General features: G+C 37.5%; 1 protein-coding gene across 1 annotated transcript in view; it reads right to left on the bottom strand.

Annotated features, from left to right (window-relative positions):
• Window positions 1-15,910, bottom strand: part of RBFOX2 (RNA binding fox-1 homolog 2) — a 273,967-nt gene that overhangs the window by 29,756 nt on the left and 228,301 nt on the right. Inside the window, 2 exon segments of the mRNA XM_025461198.3 lie at window positions 7,666-7,719; window positions 10,740-10,883. Coding sequence (XP_025316983.1) covers window positions 7,666-7,719; window positions 10,740-10,883 — 198 coding nt within the window.

The following is a 15,910-nucleotide window of genomic DNA, read 5'->3' as shown; positions in this document are numbered from 1 at the left end:
TACATGATAGTATGGTTGGATGGCGGGCCATGGAGGATCCCAATGGATTATCTCTACCTGTAATTTGTATATCACCACAAATAACTCTAGAAAGTTCAATGCTAAGCTGACAGAAAATATTAAATGTACACTGCTTGAGGTGGACGAGTACAGGTCATTTTAGTTACTTTTCTTACAAAGTTAAGTATGTTGAAAATGTCAATGGAAACATATTTTCAGAAATAAATTTTAATACCAATATGTTACAGCTTCATTGACAACTAGAGGTATCCTATCTCAAGTTACTAATTAATGACATCATTTGTTATCTACACTAGCATCTGCTGAAGACAGGAAGCCAGCTCTCCAATCCTGGAGATTCCTCCAACAGAAAAGTTAAGTAAACCTTTCAAGAAAGGTCACAGACAGCGATGAGTTTTTATATCACACTGTAGAGGTATTATAAACTGAATTCCAACAGATTCTCACTACCTCATACATTATATGCCTTGGGTTAAATTAACAAATGATGTCAGTGGCTGGATAACAGATTATGTGGAAACTAAGGCCTGAGGTTTTTAGTACTAGCATTTTGACTGACTGAATCTGTATATCCTCACACTCACACACTTGTCTTTTAAATACAACCATGAAGTAGAAAGGATAAATCTTGTTGTTTTCATTTTTAAGATGAAGAAAGTGAGTCAAACTGAGGTGAAACACCAAGAACCAACAAAGCATTTTTCCTTCCAGGTGGCTTCTTTCCACAGCTAATGGTGAGAAAATTAGAAATTAAGCTTTGAAACCTAAGTTCGGTATTCTATTAACTGCATTAGTCCCCAAATCCTTCTAGTTTTCTTTTTCAAACCTAATTGCTAAATGTGTTCTGTGAGCTTCTGCTCTGTAATGTGCTGACAGAGCATCTGTGACGTAGTAACTGCATGCAAAAGAATGCAGGGTAGTGTCATAAGCATTGACATTTCATAGCCAGCAGATGTGCTTATATTCTAAAGGAAATGCTAATCAAGACACCAAAGATACAAAATGAAGCAGTCTTCACAGACAACTTTACCTAGGGTGAAGGAGGAAGGTCTTGCTGATACTTTGGGACTTCCTGCTATGAAACAGAGGTAAGCAGGATTTCCTTCTTTCCTTTGAAGATAAACAGACTTGGTGGCAGGCAGAATAAGGGCCCCCCAAAGTTGTCCACATCCTAATCCTTGGAACCTGTGAATGTTACTACCTTACCTGGTAAAAGGGATTTTGCAGATGTGCTTAAATTAATGATCTTGCGATAGGGAGATTATCCTGGATTATCCAGGTGAGCCCAATGTAATCACAGAGGTGCTTATAAGTTAAAGAGGGAAACAGGAGAGTCTGAATCAGAATGCAGTAGCCTGAGAAAGACAGGACTGGCCATTTTGGGCTTTTGAAGATGGAAGGTCAAGGAATGTGGGCCACCTCTAGAAGGTGGAAAAGACAAGGAGTGGATTATCCCTTAGAGCCATCTGAAAGAATGCAGCCCTGAAACACTTTGATTTTAGTTTAGTGAGACCCATTTTGGACTTCTGACCTTCAGAACTATATGATAATAAATCTCTGTGTTTTTTTAGCCACCTACTTTATGATGGTTTGTTCAGAGGCAATAGGAAATTAACACATACCTCTCTCAGAAGTCTGTGATTAGAAAGTTGAGAAGTGCAGCCAGCATTTTTAGAGTCCTGTTCTTTGAAACTTTCCTCTCCTGTTGAACCTTTAGATTTTCCATCAACTTAACTACAATTTGGTTTCAAGAATATTAACTCAAATAAAGCTCGAAAAAAAAGTTTGATGTACCATTTCTTCAATAAAATTTAGCACTTCAAAAATGTGCCAGGAATTGAGCTAAGGATATTCACAGATTATCGAGGCTTGAAAAGTTATAACAGGAAAATATGCTTACATGAAATTATGTTTTAATGTCCTTTCTTGGAAATCTAATTCACATTAAGTTTGGTCATTTAGGTCTCTTGCTTTGAAAAAAAATTTAATAAAATTATGTCTAAACCTAACACTTTATCCTTAGAAGAGCTTCAAAATGTTTATATAATGTATCAGTCATGAAAACAAAATAACCAGTTAGAAGAGCTACAAAGTCAAACCAAGATTTAATCTCAAATTCTTAACAAGAGTAAACATTTCAGGTATTTAAGAAGATAAAAAAACAGATAAACAAAAAGTACTTTTATATTTTTATGATAAAAAAAAGATGTTGGTTTGTCTATACCTGACAGAAGCATAATACAAGCCACATATATAATTTTAAATATTCTACTAGCCACATTAAAAAAGTAAAAATATATGAAAGTAATTTCAAGTGTATTTTGTTTAAAATAAAGTATATGCAATATACTATCAACATGGCATCAATATAAAAACATTAATGAGATGTTTAATATCCCTTTTTTCTGCTATGTCTTTGAAATCGACGTGTATCTTACACTCAAAGCACATCTAAATTTAGACTTGCCACATTTCAAGTGCTCAATATGGCCACTGTACTGGACAATGCATGTCTATATGCTTTATACTGTAAACTACAGCTCTCAGTTCCGAAACTCCTTCTGTGACAGTAATTTAAATATGCCAGTGTTACATTAGTGATTTAACGCCATCTTAGCAGTCTTGTGAAAACTGAGGAATGGTGCATCTATCAGGATTATGACTGTGGTCAAAACTCCTACCAAGGGTGACAAACATTTTACCACCTGTTTTAATATCCGTTTATCATCAAGGGACTAGGAGCCGAATAACTGCCACCTTTTTAGTCTGGCCTCAGACTGCAATAAATAACAAGCAATAGAATGAGCATTGTAAAAAATATTCTTAAATTTGTATAATCTTTGTTTTTCCATCTCAGAAGAATGAGAAAGAAAATTTACCATGTAACTTTTAAGGGAGAAATCAAAAGCAGACGTTCTCCTGGTATGGCCAGAACACAGAAATTAAAAAATAAATAAAAGAAAAATAAAACTAAAACCCATAAGATGGTAAAAAAAAATGATAATAAATTAAGCCCTTTGAAAATACATGCACTGTTAATTCAGTTTTAAGTATAATGAGAAACATTTCAACTCAGCATTTATTACCTATCGAATTTTACTGAAAAGCAAAGGCCTAGTTAGTGCAATTTCAAAGACAGTCTTTTGACCATATTTTGAAAGAAATAAATAATTTCCCTTTGCATGAAATAAAAATCCAGGGAAACAGGCAAGAAATTACAGCACGTTACTTGTATCTTCCCTGACTCCAGCCTAAACTGAAGGCTAACCCAAATTCAGATCCCCATCATTCCAGATATCCACCTGTGAGAGTAATGAAAAAACAAGTAATAAAAACTTGCTAGAAATCTCAGTAATGGTTGCTATACTTTAGTCTGTGGTCCTTTAGTGAACTTTAACAGTTGGCACTGTCTGAAGACGTGAAGAACTCCTACACATTCAGTATTTTTTATTTTTATTTTTTTCACATTCAGTATTTATGATACATGTCCCTTAGAGCAACAACCACACCAAAAGTAGGTTGACAAAACTTTACGGAAAATATAAAAATTAGAATGTGTACATTTCTTAATACGATAATTATATGTGATAATTATCACAAACAAATTGCTATAGGGCTGGGTGATAGTGAACAGAATGGTGGGAAGTCTGAGTCAGAGAAAGACAAATACCATATGATTTCACTCATATGTGGAATTTAAGGAAACAAAACAAATGAGCAAAAGGGAAAAAGAGCGAGGGGGGCAAATCAAGGAACAGAGACTTAATTCTCAAGAACAAACTGCTGGTCACCAGAGGGGAAGTGTTGGGGGTATGGGGGAAATTGGTGATGGGGTCAAGGAGGGCACTTGTGATGAGCACAAGGTAGTTGTAGGTGAGTGCTGAATCACTAAATTTTACACCTGAAATTAATATTACACTGTATATAAACTACCTGGAATTTAAATAAGAACGTAAAAAAGATTTTGAAAAGCAATGAGTTTTTAGTCACTAAAAGTATTTAGCAGAGAATTGTGAAGTCAAGTTGAACTAGGTAACCATTATTTAGAATTCTGTTTGAGTCTATGTTTGAAAAAATACTGGAAGGGAATACATGAGAGTATTAGTGACTATGTTCATTAATGAACTATTTTATGCTTTTTTTGGTCTCGTCATTGAAAAACACGCTTCTCTTTTATAATGGTTTGGAAAAGGGTGCTTTTTAAAAGTTGTTACTCAAAGAATCTGTAAGGAGAGGGGCAATACAATTTATTGTTCAAACTGGAACAATTATAGGGAGGAAGGGGACATTAATAATTATGCCAAGAAGAAAGCTACAAACTGGGACTATTCTACCAATATATTACCTTTCTATTGTTTATAATAATACCTTTGTTATGACTGGTGACATCTGGAGAATCCAAGTTATACCTATCAGTATTATCATTTTCTAGGTTCTATTTGAGTATATTAGTTTAATTTTTTGACAGGGGTAGCATTTTTCATCACACATCTTAATTGCATATTTTCAAAAGGATAGTCTACCTTTGTTTTAGTTAATCCTAGTAAATTAGATAGGACTGACTTTATGTTTTTACAAAGGAGTATGAAGTAAAAAAAAAAAAAGTATTTTTTAAAAAATCACATGAGGGATCCCTGGGTGGCGCAGTGGTTTAGCGCCTGCCTTTGGCCCAGGGCGCGATCCTGGAGACCCGGGATCGAGTCCCATGTCGGGCTCCCGGTGCATGGAGCCTGCTTCTCCCTCTGCCTATGTCTCTGCCTCTCTCTCTCTCTCTGTGTGACTATCATAAATAAATAAAAATTTAAAAAAAAAATCACATGAAATGTTTAAGTATATATTTTTGCATTTATATGAATATAAATGATATACATTCATTCCATAACCTAGGAAAACCAAATCTAGATATGAAGGTCAAAGAAGAAAAAAGGAAGATACTCAACAATTTTTTCAGGCCAAGCTGAAAAAGAATACCAGCAAAATGATGGGGGAGATGGGCAAGGCAGCATGACAGTGTTCACTTATGTTTTTAAGTGGGTATGTTCTAAAGCCATAGGCTGACAGTCTCCTAAAAAAGAAGACAATGTAAAGAGTTGCTTTTTGTTTTGGAGCCATGTGATTATTTAACTGTTCTATTGATAATTGTTTTATATGTAAGTATCACTTTTTCAGAATTATTTTGTGACTCATTTTTCCATTACTGGTTCAAAAATAAATTCAACAAAGCTAATTTCTATACAGAAAAGCACTCAGTTAAAAGACTGAGCAGCGCTAAAGTGAACAATACAACCAGTAAGTCTCATCTCTGGTTCCTTTCAAGACACGCTGTAATATTATAGTCAACCACAAACATAAAAGAAATGAGAAAATAAACTTAATTTACTAAAAGAAAAGTACTCTTTAATTTATGTGAGGTGGATCCCAGAAGAGGTACCCAGGTTTTGACTCCAAAATAAACCTCTGTTAATGAGGTTAATGCAGAACAGTTTGAGGAACCCATTCCAGCAAAGAACTTTAGGTGACAGTTAAGGAGGACACAAGGTGAAGACAGATTTTTTTTATCAGTCCTTGAAGGCAGATCCAGGCAATTCTGAATTCTGTGCTTTAAGAACAGCTACCAATCAGTACATCGTTTATCTACTCTTTAGCAGCCCGAACTAAAAGAGGCAGTGAGGACACAGCATTATACTGAGGGGAGCGGCATATGCTTTTAGAGTCCCCAAAGAGAAAAGGAAGGCATGTGTCACTTAAACATGAAAATTACAGGGGAGAAGCAATCTAATTGGGTACACTGAGCAATTTTTGGTAGTAAGCAAATCTTTGAAGAAAGAAGCCTTAAGAAAGATCAATTTCCTTTGCTTCACAAGAATTCAATCCATTTATTTTCTTGGTAAGGAGCAAGACCCCAATGCCTGATGAAATCATACTGGGCTTCGGGTTATTGGGGTCTAGTTGAGAACAGTACGTGTACATACACTTAAAACTAAAAACATGTAAACTATGACTTTGGATAAACAGTATAGCATAGAATTTTCACATATTCATGATATGTTGCTTCTCATCTCTATAAACCATTGTCACTTTTCCACCTTGGATAAAAAGGTCACAAAAAATGAAAGCAAAGGGCCAGAAATCCACTGTGAAGAAACTACAAGCATAGTTTTACATTATAGGCTAAACAGATTTCATTTTAAAAATACTTACCAAGTTAAGTGCTGAAGAAAGTTCTGTATAGGTATATTAATCTTTTTTTTTTTTGTTTTAACTGAAAACTGGAAGCTTATAGTTACCTCTTTCATAATTAACAAATAATTATTATAATCAGAATTAGACACTAGCAGTGTTGATGTGGTCTATAAAGGAAGGGAATAATAATCAGGAGTATTAGAACAGTACATACATTTGTGTTAGTTTAGATGGGGCAGGAGGTATGTAACTCCCTGTAGATATAGGCTATTAATTCCCAAGGTATGGTGAATTTACAGTAGGAAACTGAAGAGGTAAATATTAACTCACTGATTCACTTTATTTAGCTTTTCTCAAATTATATTCTTAGAGATTTAATTATAGCCAAGGGCTGGCTATTTTCAAATAGCCAGAAAAGATGACCAAATGAAAAATTAACTCAAACTGTTCTAACCTAAAAATTTAAGTAGAAGGGAACACAGCAAGGGCAGTATTTACAAGCTTGACCATAGCTGATCGTGTTTGTGTGGCATAGTTCACTTATTGAGGAAGGAAGAAAACTGTCAAATGAAACTTTTCTAAACTCAGTTTATTAAATATTGTTTTAATGAACCACTGTCAGACTTCATCATTCCCTCACTCCTAAAATCACTGCTGCGTATTTTAGTGCACTGAAATTCAAATAATATAGATTGGGAATTTAAAATAGTAAATTATTAGGGGGAAATGAGTTTTAATTAAATTGTTCAGTTCTCATAGAAAACACGCTTAGAAAACCTGTATCGAATTGTGCACCGTTAGTACATTCATTCTGATGCCAGAAAAACCCAACTCACTATTTGTAATTGAAGGGATTCTACATTCTGAAGCTTGCCAGTCTGGGTAGGACTCAAAGGAAGAGGTATCCTAGAAGAGGTACCTAGGTTTTGACTGGGAAGTCTGGGTAGGACTCGAAGGAAGGCATCAGCTTACAGTGAATTCCTGAGTCACTACTCCCTGTATTTATGCCTCATCAAGTTTATCCAAAAGAGAAAGAGAGTCAACTGAAGGATCGAAATACTAAATTTGTTCTAAGTATGTCATTTCAGAGTCTGATTGTTAAAAGCTGAATTGTTCTGGTACAATTCACAACAGAATTCTCATAGAAATTCACTTGAGTCTTCTCTCTTCCCCTTTAAAATGAGGTGAGGGCAATTTCAGTTTGATAAAGGGCAGGTGTCTCCTGCTCCGGATCTCCCTCCTCACACTTCTCTTGCTTCCAAGCCCACCCCTCCCTCCCCCAAACTAAGTACTAGGATAAAGTCTGGCCATGTGGTTACTTATTTTTAGAGATAATCTGATCCAAGCCAGGTAAGGGAGGATACTTTTTGCAGGCTTGAAAAACAGCTTTAAGTTTTCTGATTACTTACTACTTAAAACTAAAAGGAAACCAGACACCCTTAATACTGAGATGGAGCTTACCTTAGAGCCACGTTCATTAAAGATAATTTCTACATCTAGGATTTTGCCAAACTGCTGCAGAGACAAAAATAAAAACATTTATTCAGGATCAGCTTCTTATCCACATACTTTATTTTCTCCTGAAAAATGAGTAGTTTTTTTTTTTTCCTTTTAACTACTTATTCAATTTCCATGTTTCTATTTGTTGGTAGTCCCCAATACCAGTTTCTGATTTCCCCTCATTAATGAGCCAATAATTTCTCCTTCTTAAATGTCCCAGTTTTTAAGAAGCAAATCTGAAGTAGAAAGATACACTATAGAAGGCTGTGTTTTGCTTCTCCCTCTTTTTTTTTTTTTAAATTTTTATTTATTTATGATAGTCCTAGAGAGAGAGAGAGAGGCAGAGACACAGGCAGAGGGAGAAGCAGGCTCCATGCACCGGGAGCCCGATGTGGGATTCGATCCCGGGTCTCCAGGATTGCACCCTGGGCCAAAGGCAGGCGCCAAACCGCTGCGCCACCCAGGGATCCCCCCCCCCTTTTTTTAATTTATAAAGTAAATCATATTCACTGTAAGAAAGGCAGGAAATACAGATAAATGAAAATGAAAAGAGGGACAAAATAATGACAATCCTCTGCACACATACCATCTTATCATTCTGGTACACAGCCTTCTCTGCATTTCCTAAGGCATACATTGTTAAGGATATTATTTCTAAGTATTACTTTTTTTTTTTAAACTTAATATGCCATAAACAGCTTGCCAAGTCAATAAATACGTATCTGTGTTCTCATTTCTACAAACTACATGCCGTTTTCCATTGTACTTAAACATTCAAGGACATTACACATGATTTCATTTATTTTCCCTTTTAATATTTTGGCAATGAACATCAAGAACATTTTAAGTAATATCTTTGTTTTGTAATTAAATATTTTAACATTTGGGAAATAAGCTAAAAATATGAAGCCTAAGTAACTGTTTGTAGGTCCAACAGCTGACTAGAGGAGCATACATTGAACACAGTGGTTATTCGGAGGAAAGGCATGTAGAAGGTCTAACAAGACCATCTGTTAGAATCAATGTGTGGATGAACTGAATTGAAGGAATGTGCATTAATCTCCAGATAGCTTTTTGGCCCCACTTCCTTCTGACTACTGGACTCATAGGCCCAATTATCTATGTCACTTGGATTGCAAGTCAGACTTCGGGAAATGTGAAAAAACTAAAAAATGAAAAGTGCAAAACAAATCCTGCTTTCTCACTGGGCTGAATCATTACTATCTTTTTCAGAAAACATGTACTAAGAGCCCAAGTTTTCTAGAGTAAGACTTCTGGGCTTGATTCCAGTTCCATTACTTAACAGAACATTAGGAAATAAAGGAAAGAGGAAAATGTCTTATTTTAGGTAGGAGGGCATTTAGTTTTATTTCTATGCCTATCCAAACAACTGAGATTTGAATGGAGTTTTAAGAGTTTTCCTTTTACATTTTCTAATGTGTCCTTATGCTGTCCTGCTAGGGTAAGGACTGCCTTCCTTTGCTGGTTAAGGAAAATGAGGCTGAAGGAAGCCATCTGTCAACTTTACACAGCTAATAAAATGAAGGATGGAATCTCTCCTCTTTACCACTGCTGCTGTCCTTCCAAGGTTACACTAACCATGCAGAAAAGGACAGAGCAACCCTATCAGGTATCCCTTACAAGGAAAATTTTCTTTCTTTCTTTCTTTTTTTTTTTTTTTTTTGCACTTAGCAGCCTTATAGGAAGGGCATAATACATTTCAAGAAATCCCTGATAACTGGCCTAAGCAGATCTTCAATGGACACAATTTTTCTGATTTGAGAGAAAACACACTTCTGGCAGATGACAATGTACTCCATTTTCACCGATCTCCAGAGATGAGGATTCCATATTATCTCTGATAATTCAGTAGAGAAACTAATAACTCATATTCCTGGGAAGCTTCTTCTTAAACATAACCTCAATTCTTTAAGCTGCCCTTTATATTTTCTGTTGTTCTCTTTTCTGTAGAGATGAACAGTTGGCTACTGTTTTCTGTGTAAAGGCTCTTCAAGTAATCCAAGAATATTATTAAATCTCAGCACTGGCCTTGGCTTAGGTATAGAAAATACCCCCAGATGCTCAGCTGTCAGGGACAAAACTTTGCTCCGGGATCTTGTCGCCACGAAGTGGCCACAACCGGGAGTTCAAGCGGGGCACCTGCTTTCCTGACAAAGCACCACGCAGCAATGGCAATGAAGTTTTTTTTTAAACCATGGTCTCTTATTCCTAGTTCAAGTTAAGAGTTCCCTCAAATGAAATCTGACAATACATAAGCTCAGAAAATACGTAAGATTTCCAGTAGTCATTCACATTCCAATAACTTAAATCTTTGCTGTTATGCTTTGTTTTCATGATGATGATTTTGGGAGGAAACTGAAGCTGGAAACATACATCAGAGGTAGAAAACTGACCACCTACACCTGATCTTAGATATTGGTCTTGAGACGCTGTTGAGTTATGAGCAGGGAAGTAAAAACAAAAGTACCATCTGCTTCACAAACATTAGGTCATTGAACTTGTAACACTCCAAAGGGGAAGGATTATTGTCTTTGTCCTGATTTTAGACTGAAAGGCTCATGTCTCAAGTGGCCCCAGGTTCCAGGCAAATCAGGTTGCATGGTCACCTGGTTATGTGAGAACCTGCAATGATAGAATGATAGGAGTGATGGCGCTAGGTGACAGAACTGAAGACCGATGAAAACACTGATTTACCTTAGGATGTCTCTCAACCTGTGTGCAGCAGTCTTATCCTAATGTCCTAATGATTTATTTAAATACAGCAGGTGGATTAAATTATATTTTCAGGGGCACCTGGGTGGTTCAATTGGTTAAGCATCTGCCTTTGGCTCAACTCATGATCCCAGGGTTCTGGGACTGAGCTCAGTGTTGGGCTCCCTGCTCAGCGCGGAGTCTACTTCCCCCTCTCCCTTTGCCTCTGTCCCGGCTTGCTCACTCTCTCAAATAAATTGAAAAAAAATTTTTTTAGATTATATTTTCACTCTAAAACCCACAAAAGGACTCCAGAGACTTACCCCAAACATCTGTCGGAGGTCAGGGTCCCGGAAGCGGAAGGGAATATTAGAGACATGCAGCCGTTTAGGGGTGGATTTGCTCTCTGAGTTCTCACTACTTTGTGTCTGTGACTGCTGGCCATCTGTCTGTGCTCCCCCTTCCGTCTGCAGGGCAAAGAGACAGACAACATTGAGCGAAAAATAAACACAATTACTTCATAAGAATTATGTAAAATAATTAATGCCCACCCAACCCCAATCATTCTCAAACAGCGTGTATTTAAGCAAAAATTAGTTGTCCCTTCAAAGGGGAAAAAAACAAAACCAAAAATGTTATCTGTGTTCAGATTGCTACCGTTTATAAAGTTGAGGTCTCGTGAATTTTATAGTGCACTAGTGAAGTGGGAGAAAACAGAAATACTAAGTGACCTGCCCAAGACCACATGGCAAACCACTAGGTATAAGAGATATGAAAACTGAAGACAAAAATTGTACCATTATTCTTAGATTCTTAGTGGAGTTTTCCATTTTTGAGATCTTTCCATTTTGAAAATGTAGTCTATTGTATGTAGTTCAGATCACTGCATTTTTGGCCTATCAGTTTAGGAAATAAGAGGATCTTTTCATGTTTCATTCCCTCTATTAGTTCCAGCGTTTATGACTTCAGGTCACCTAAGTATCCTAATATTCATGAAGAGGTGACACCTAATGACAATGGGCTTCCACCTGAAAGAGCTCTTACTCAGAAACCAATCGGCACTCTCCTCCTCATCCACGTCATTCCAGCTGATGTCAGCACGGGACCCCAGGCTCCTGCAGCCCAGAGCAAAACCCTATTCACAAAATCTGCTGGGAGAGGCTTTATGGGCTCTGGGCAGCCTACTGGATGACATGTAAACATGTCATGTAAAAGCTAGGTCTGTGTACACCAGCAGTGAAAGGTACATGTAAGTGTGGGTGCAATCTCTTTTGCAACACTGCAGGCGTTTCCACACACCTCCCCCTAAATCCTCAAAAAAAGCTGCCATGTTGAGAAATACTTTTGACAAACATCTAACAGGTGTGATACAATAGGTATTCCAAACACATATTTATTTTGAAATATTCATCTGGCAATTTAGGAACCCTATGTTTTCACCCTATGTATTGCCTACAAAGTGCATGCCAAACTGGAGGGCTCACTGAGCTGATTAAACCAAGAGTGGGGGCAGCCTGGGGGGCTCAGCGGTTTAGTGCCACCTTCGGCCTAGGGCGTGATCCTGGAGACCTGGGATCGAGTCCCACATTGGGCTCCCTGCATGGAGCCTGCTTCTCCCTCTGCCTGTGTCTCTGCCTCTCATGAATAAATAAAATCTTTAAAAAATAATAAAAAATAAACCAAGAGTGGAACTCACTGTTCTTAGCATCTCAAGTGAGTTACAACTGAGTTCCTAACAGATTCTTCTGAGTGACGCAGAACAGATCCCCTCCCTTTGACCCAATGTTCAAGTAAAAAACTGAATCACAAATACTTTTGGCTCAGAGACATTACCAACCATCTCGAAATGAAGTTCGAGACTTTAAAGTATAAAGGACAATCAGGAATAAACTCGGAATGAATGCTAGCTTTCAAGTGTCAATCTAAGTGATGGCAGCTTTTATCTCACTCCATTCAGGCCTTGCAGATGGCTTAAATGTGCAATGATTCATATGATATAAAAATAGCAGAAAAGGGAAGAGCTATGAAGCAATGTTCAGTGAAAGTGTAAGGTTTTCAATCATCAATCTGGGCACAATGCAGACCAAACAAAGCAAATTCTATTCAAAGATGAAACTCACTAAGTTACTAAAATGGCATCATGGACACCAAAGCAATAAGCAACAAGCGTAAGCATCAATTACAACTAATGCTCACTCAAGCACCTTCAAACTTGCCTCTTGTATCTCACAGCTGGAGCCCATAAAACTATTTCTTCAACCAAACCTTAAGTGACTAGATCTGATCTGCAGGGTATCAGTACATCACTCTGATAAAAGTTATAAAGGTTGACTCTAGTTCCAAACCATAGTTTTATAGATAACTTATACATAGTTCATGTAATCTGTAATACTATAATGAGGTGGCAGGATAAATGAAAACTGATGATTATTTCAAAGTATGTTGCCCAACATACTTGTTACTCCAAGTTTCTAAGGCTCTGAAGACACAATTTAAGGATAGAAGCCAGACTGGATAATTTTCTGCCTTGTAGTGAATACTTACTTTTTTTTTTTTTTAAGTTATTTTTTTTTAAGTAATCTCTACACCCAGTGTGTGGCTTGAACTTAGGACTCTGAGATCAAGAGTTTGCAGGCTCTTCCGAAGGAGTCAGCTAGGTGTCCCTTAACACCTACATTCTTTAAGAGTATGAAGTCTTTAATTCTAGGGACACTTGGCAAATTGAAAAAGTAAATTATCATTTCCAAAATTCTCAAGTCTTCTGATTTAATATATATTTTACAACTGCAGTTGAACATAGATACAAATGCCGAAATCGTAAGCAGGAATGGATTTTCGCAGAGAAAATACACCCTTGTAAATATCAAATTAGATGGAGCAACAGAACTCTAGGAGCACCCTAGTCACTGTCTCCTTGTGAAAGGGTCCCCACTATGCTGACTTCTGACTCCATATTAGTTTGGCTGTTTTTGAACTTAAAAAAAAAGAAGAAAGAAAAGTAATTATACACAGTATGTACTCTTCTGTGTTTGTCGTCTTTTACGCATTGTCTATACACATACACATGCTATTATAATTCATATATTTTTCTTCCGTTTTATAAACAAACAGGCCTTACTGGAGCTGCTTCTAGTTTTTGGCTATTAGGGATAATGTTCCTATGTTCCTATGAATATTCTTGCTACATTCTTGTCTTTTGGTGCACACAAATAGTCATTTCTATTGGGTGCATATGCATGTAGGAGTGGATTTGCTGGATTAAGGACACACCTAAATTTAGCCTTAATAGATATTGCCAGTTTTCCCAAGTGACTATACTAACTTACACTCAACTGTGAATAGCTGGAAGAGTTCTATTTGTTCTAAGTACTGTCATTTTCATTGTCACAATTATGGCAGGAGGCAGTGGCACCATGTTGTGGCTTTGCTTTCTTCTCTTTAAACCTTTAAATCCTTTCTGCTTTCCACTTAGAGAATTTTGTTGAAAAAATGGGAATTCTTTGTTACATAGTAACTATTTCTTGAGTGCATACTATCTGACAGACCTTCTGTAAGCTTTTTAATAACAATGAACACTTAAATAGTGTTTACTATTTGCCAGACACTGGCCTACGCATTTTGTGTATTATAGTTAATGTAATTCTTGCAACAAACCCTAAGACTAGGCACTTTTTTTTTTTTTTTTAAACATGAGACTGTAGGGGGATGCCTGGATGGCTCAGCGGTTGAGTGTCTGCCTTCAGCTCGGGGCGTGACCCGGAGACCCAGGATTGAGTCCCTGTACAGAGCCTGCTTCTCCCTCTGCCTGTGTCTCTGCCTCTCTCTCTCTCTCAAATAAATAAATAAATAAATAAAATCTTTTAAAAAAAGAGAAACAAAAACATGAGAATGTAAGAGGTACTATTTTTTACCCCACTTTTCAGATGAGGAATCTGAAAACCACAAGGATTGCCTAAGCAGTGGATCAGGGGTTCAAACACAGGAGGACAGTACATGCTCTTAACCACTATGTCATGTTGTAATCTACATGTATTATCTTTTCTAATCCTCACAATAATCTATGAGATAGGCACTATTATTACCCCAAATGACAGAGGCCGAAAGTAAAGTGCAGAGAAGGCACAGAGAGGTTAAGTAGGTGCCCTCGGTCACATATTAAGTGGCAGAGCAGAAACTAAAAACCAGGTGGCTGACTTTCATGTGCTAGGTCTCCTGTCTGGCATGGCACCCATGCTTCCTCCTTCTCCTTAGAAAGAAAAACAGGGGGCACCTGGGTGACTCAGTAGTTGAGGTCCTGGGATCGGGTCCTGCATCAGGCTCCCCACGGGGAGTCTGCTTCTCCCTCTGCCTATGTCTCTGCCTCTCATGAATGGATATACGAAATCTTAAAAAAAAAAAAAAAAAAAAAAAAAAAAAAAAAAAAAAAAAGGAAGGGAGAACAAATGTGTATCCCACTTTCTCAGGACGCTCACTGGGAGGAGCAAGACTTTCCCTGGGCTGGAGACAGCCATGGGGGTAAGGGACAGAGAAAGCTATACAAGAATGACATATATTCTATACCTTGAAGGAAGAGGAGCAGGTCAGGGAGGAAAAGCAAGGGGAAGAAAACCCGGCAAAAGCAAGCACACAGGCACTCAAAGGAAAACAGCAGACAGTTACCAAACTGATACTCAAAGGGGCTGAGGAGCAGATTTCTGTACATAATGGACATAGGAATAGGAAATATATATTGAATGTAATTAAATGAGATACTTTGGGCAGCCCTGGTGGCTCAGCGGTTTAGCGCCGCCTTCGGCCTGGGGTGTGATCCTGGAGACCTGGGATCGAGTCCCACGTTGGGGTCCCGGCATGGAGTCTGTTTCTCCCTCTGCCTGTGTCTCTGCCTCTCTCTCTCTCTGATGAATAAATAAATAAAATCTTAAAAAAAAAAAAAAAGAGATACTTCCCCATCTGACATCCCCAACTTTAAGTGTACCTCAATATCAACTACTACTTGTTGAAATAGACAAATCAGACAGAAATAGTAAGTAAAAGTTTTTAAGCTATAACTTTGTGAAAAGTGGACAGCAGAACTGTTTGTTCTGAGAAAAATATTAGTCTACACCATTGGTTTGCTTTATTTCCTATTGTTAGCTACTGAGCCACGTTACCAACCATATAAACAACCTCCCAAGGTTCTGTTCTTCCCTTCTGTGGTCATTTTCTGACCTGATTTATTCACTGGGCAGGAGATGAAACAGAAGAGGCTGGAGTCTGTGCACTGAGAGTTTATGGCAAGGGCTGACAGTGACACTGCTGGTACAATCCTGGGTCTAGCGTCTATACATCTACTCTTTTTTTTTTTTTTTTTTTTTTTAAGATTTTACTTATTTATGAGAGACACACAGAGAGGCAGGGACACAGGCAGAGGAAGAAGAAGTAGGCTCCTTGCAGGGAGCCTGATGTGGGACTTGATCCCTGGATAGGAATCACACCCAGAGCCGAAGGCAGATGC

The sequence above is a fragment of the Canis lupus genome, chromosome 10 (genome assembly GCF_003254725.2).
Source record: "Canis lupus dingo isolate Sandy chromosome 10, ASM325472v2, whole genome shotgun sequence".
NCBI lineage: Eukaryota > Metazoa > Chordata > Mammalia > Carnivora > Canidae > Canis > Canis lupus.
This window is presented reverse-complemented; position numbering and strand designations above follow the sequence as displayed.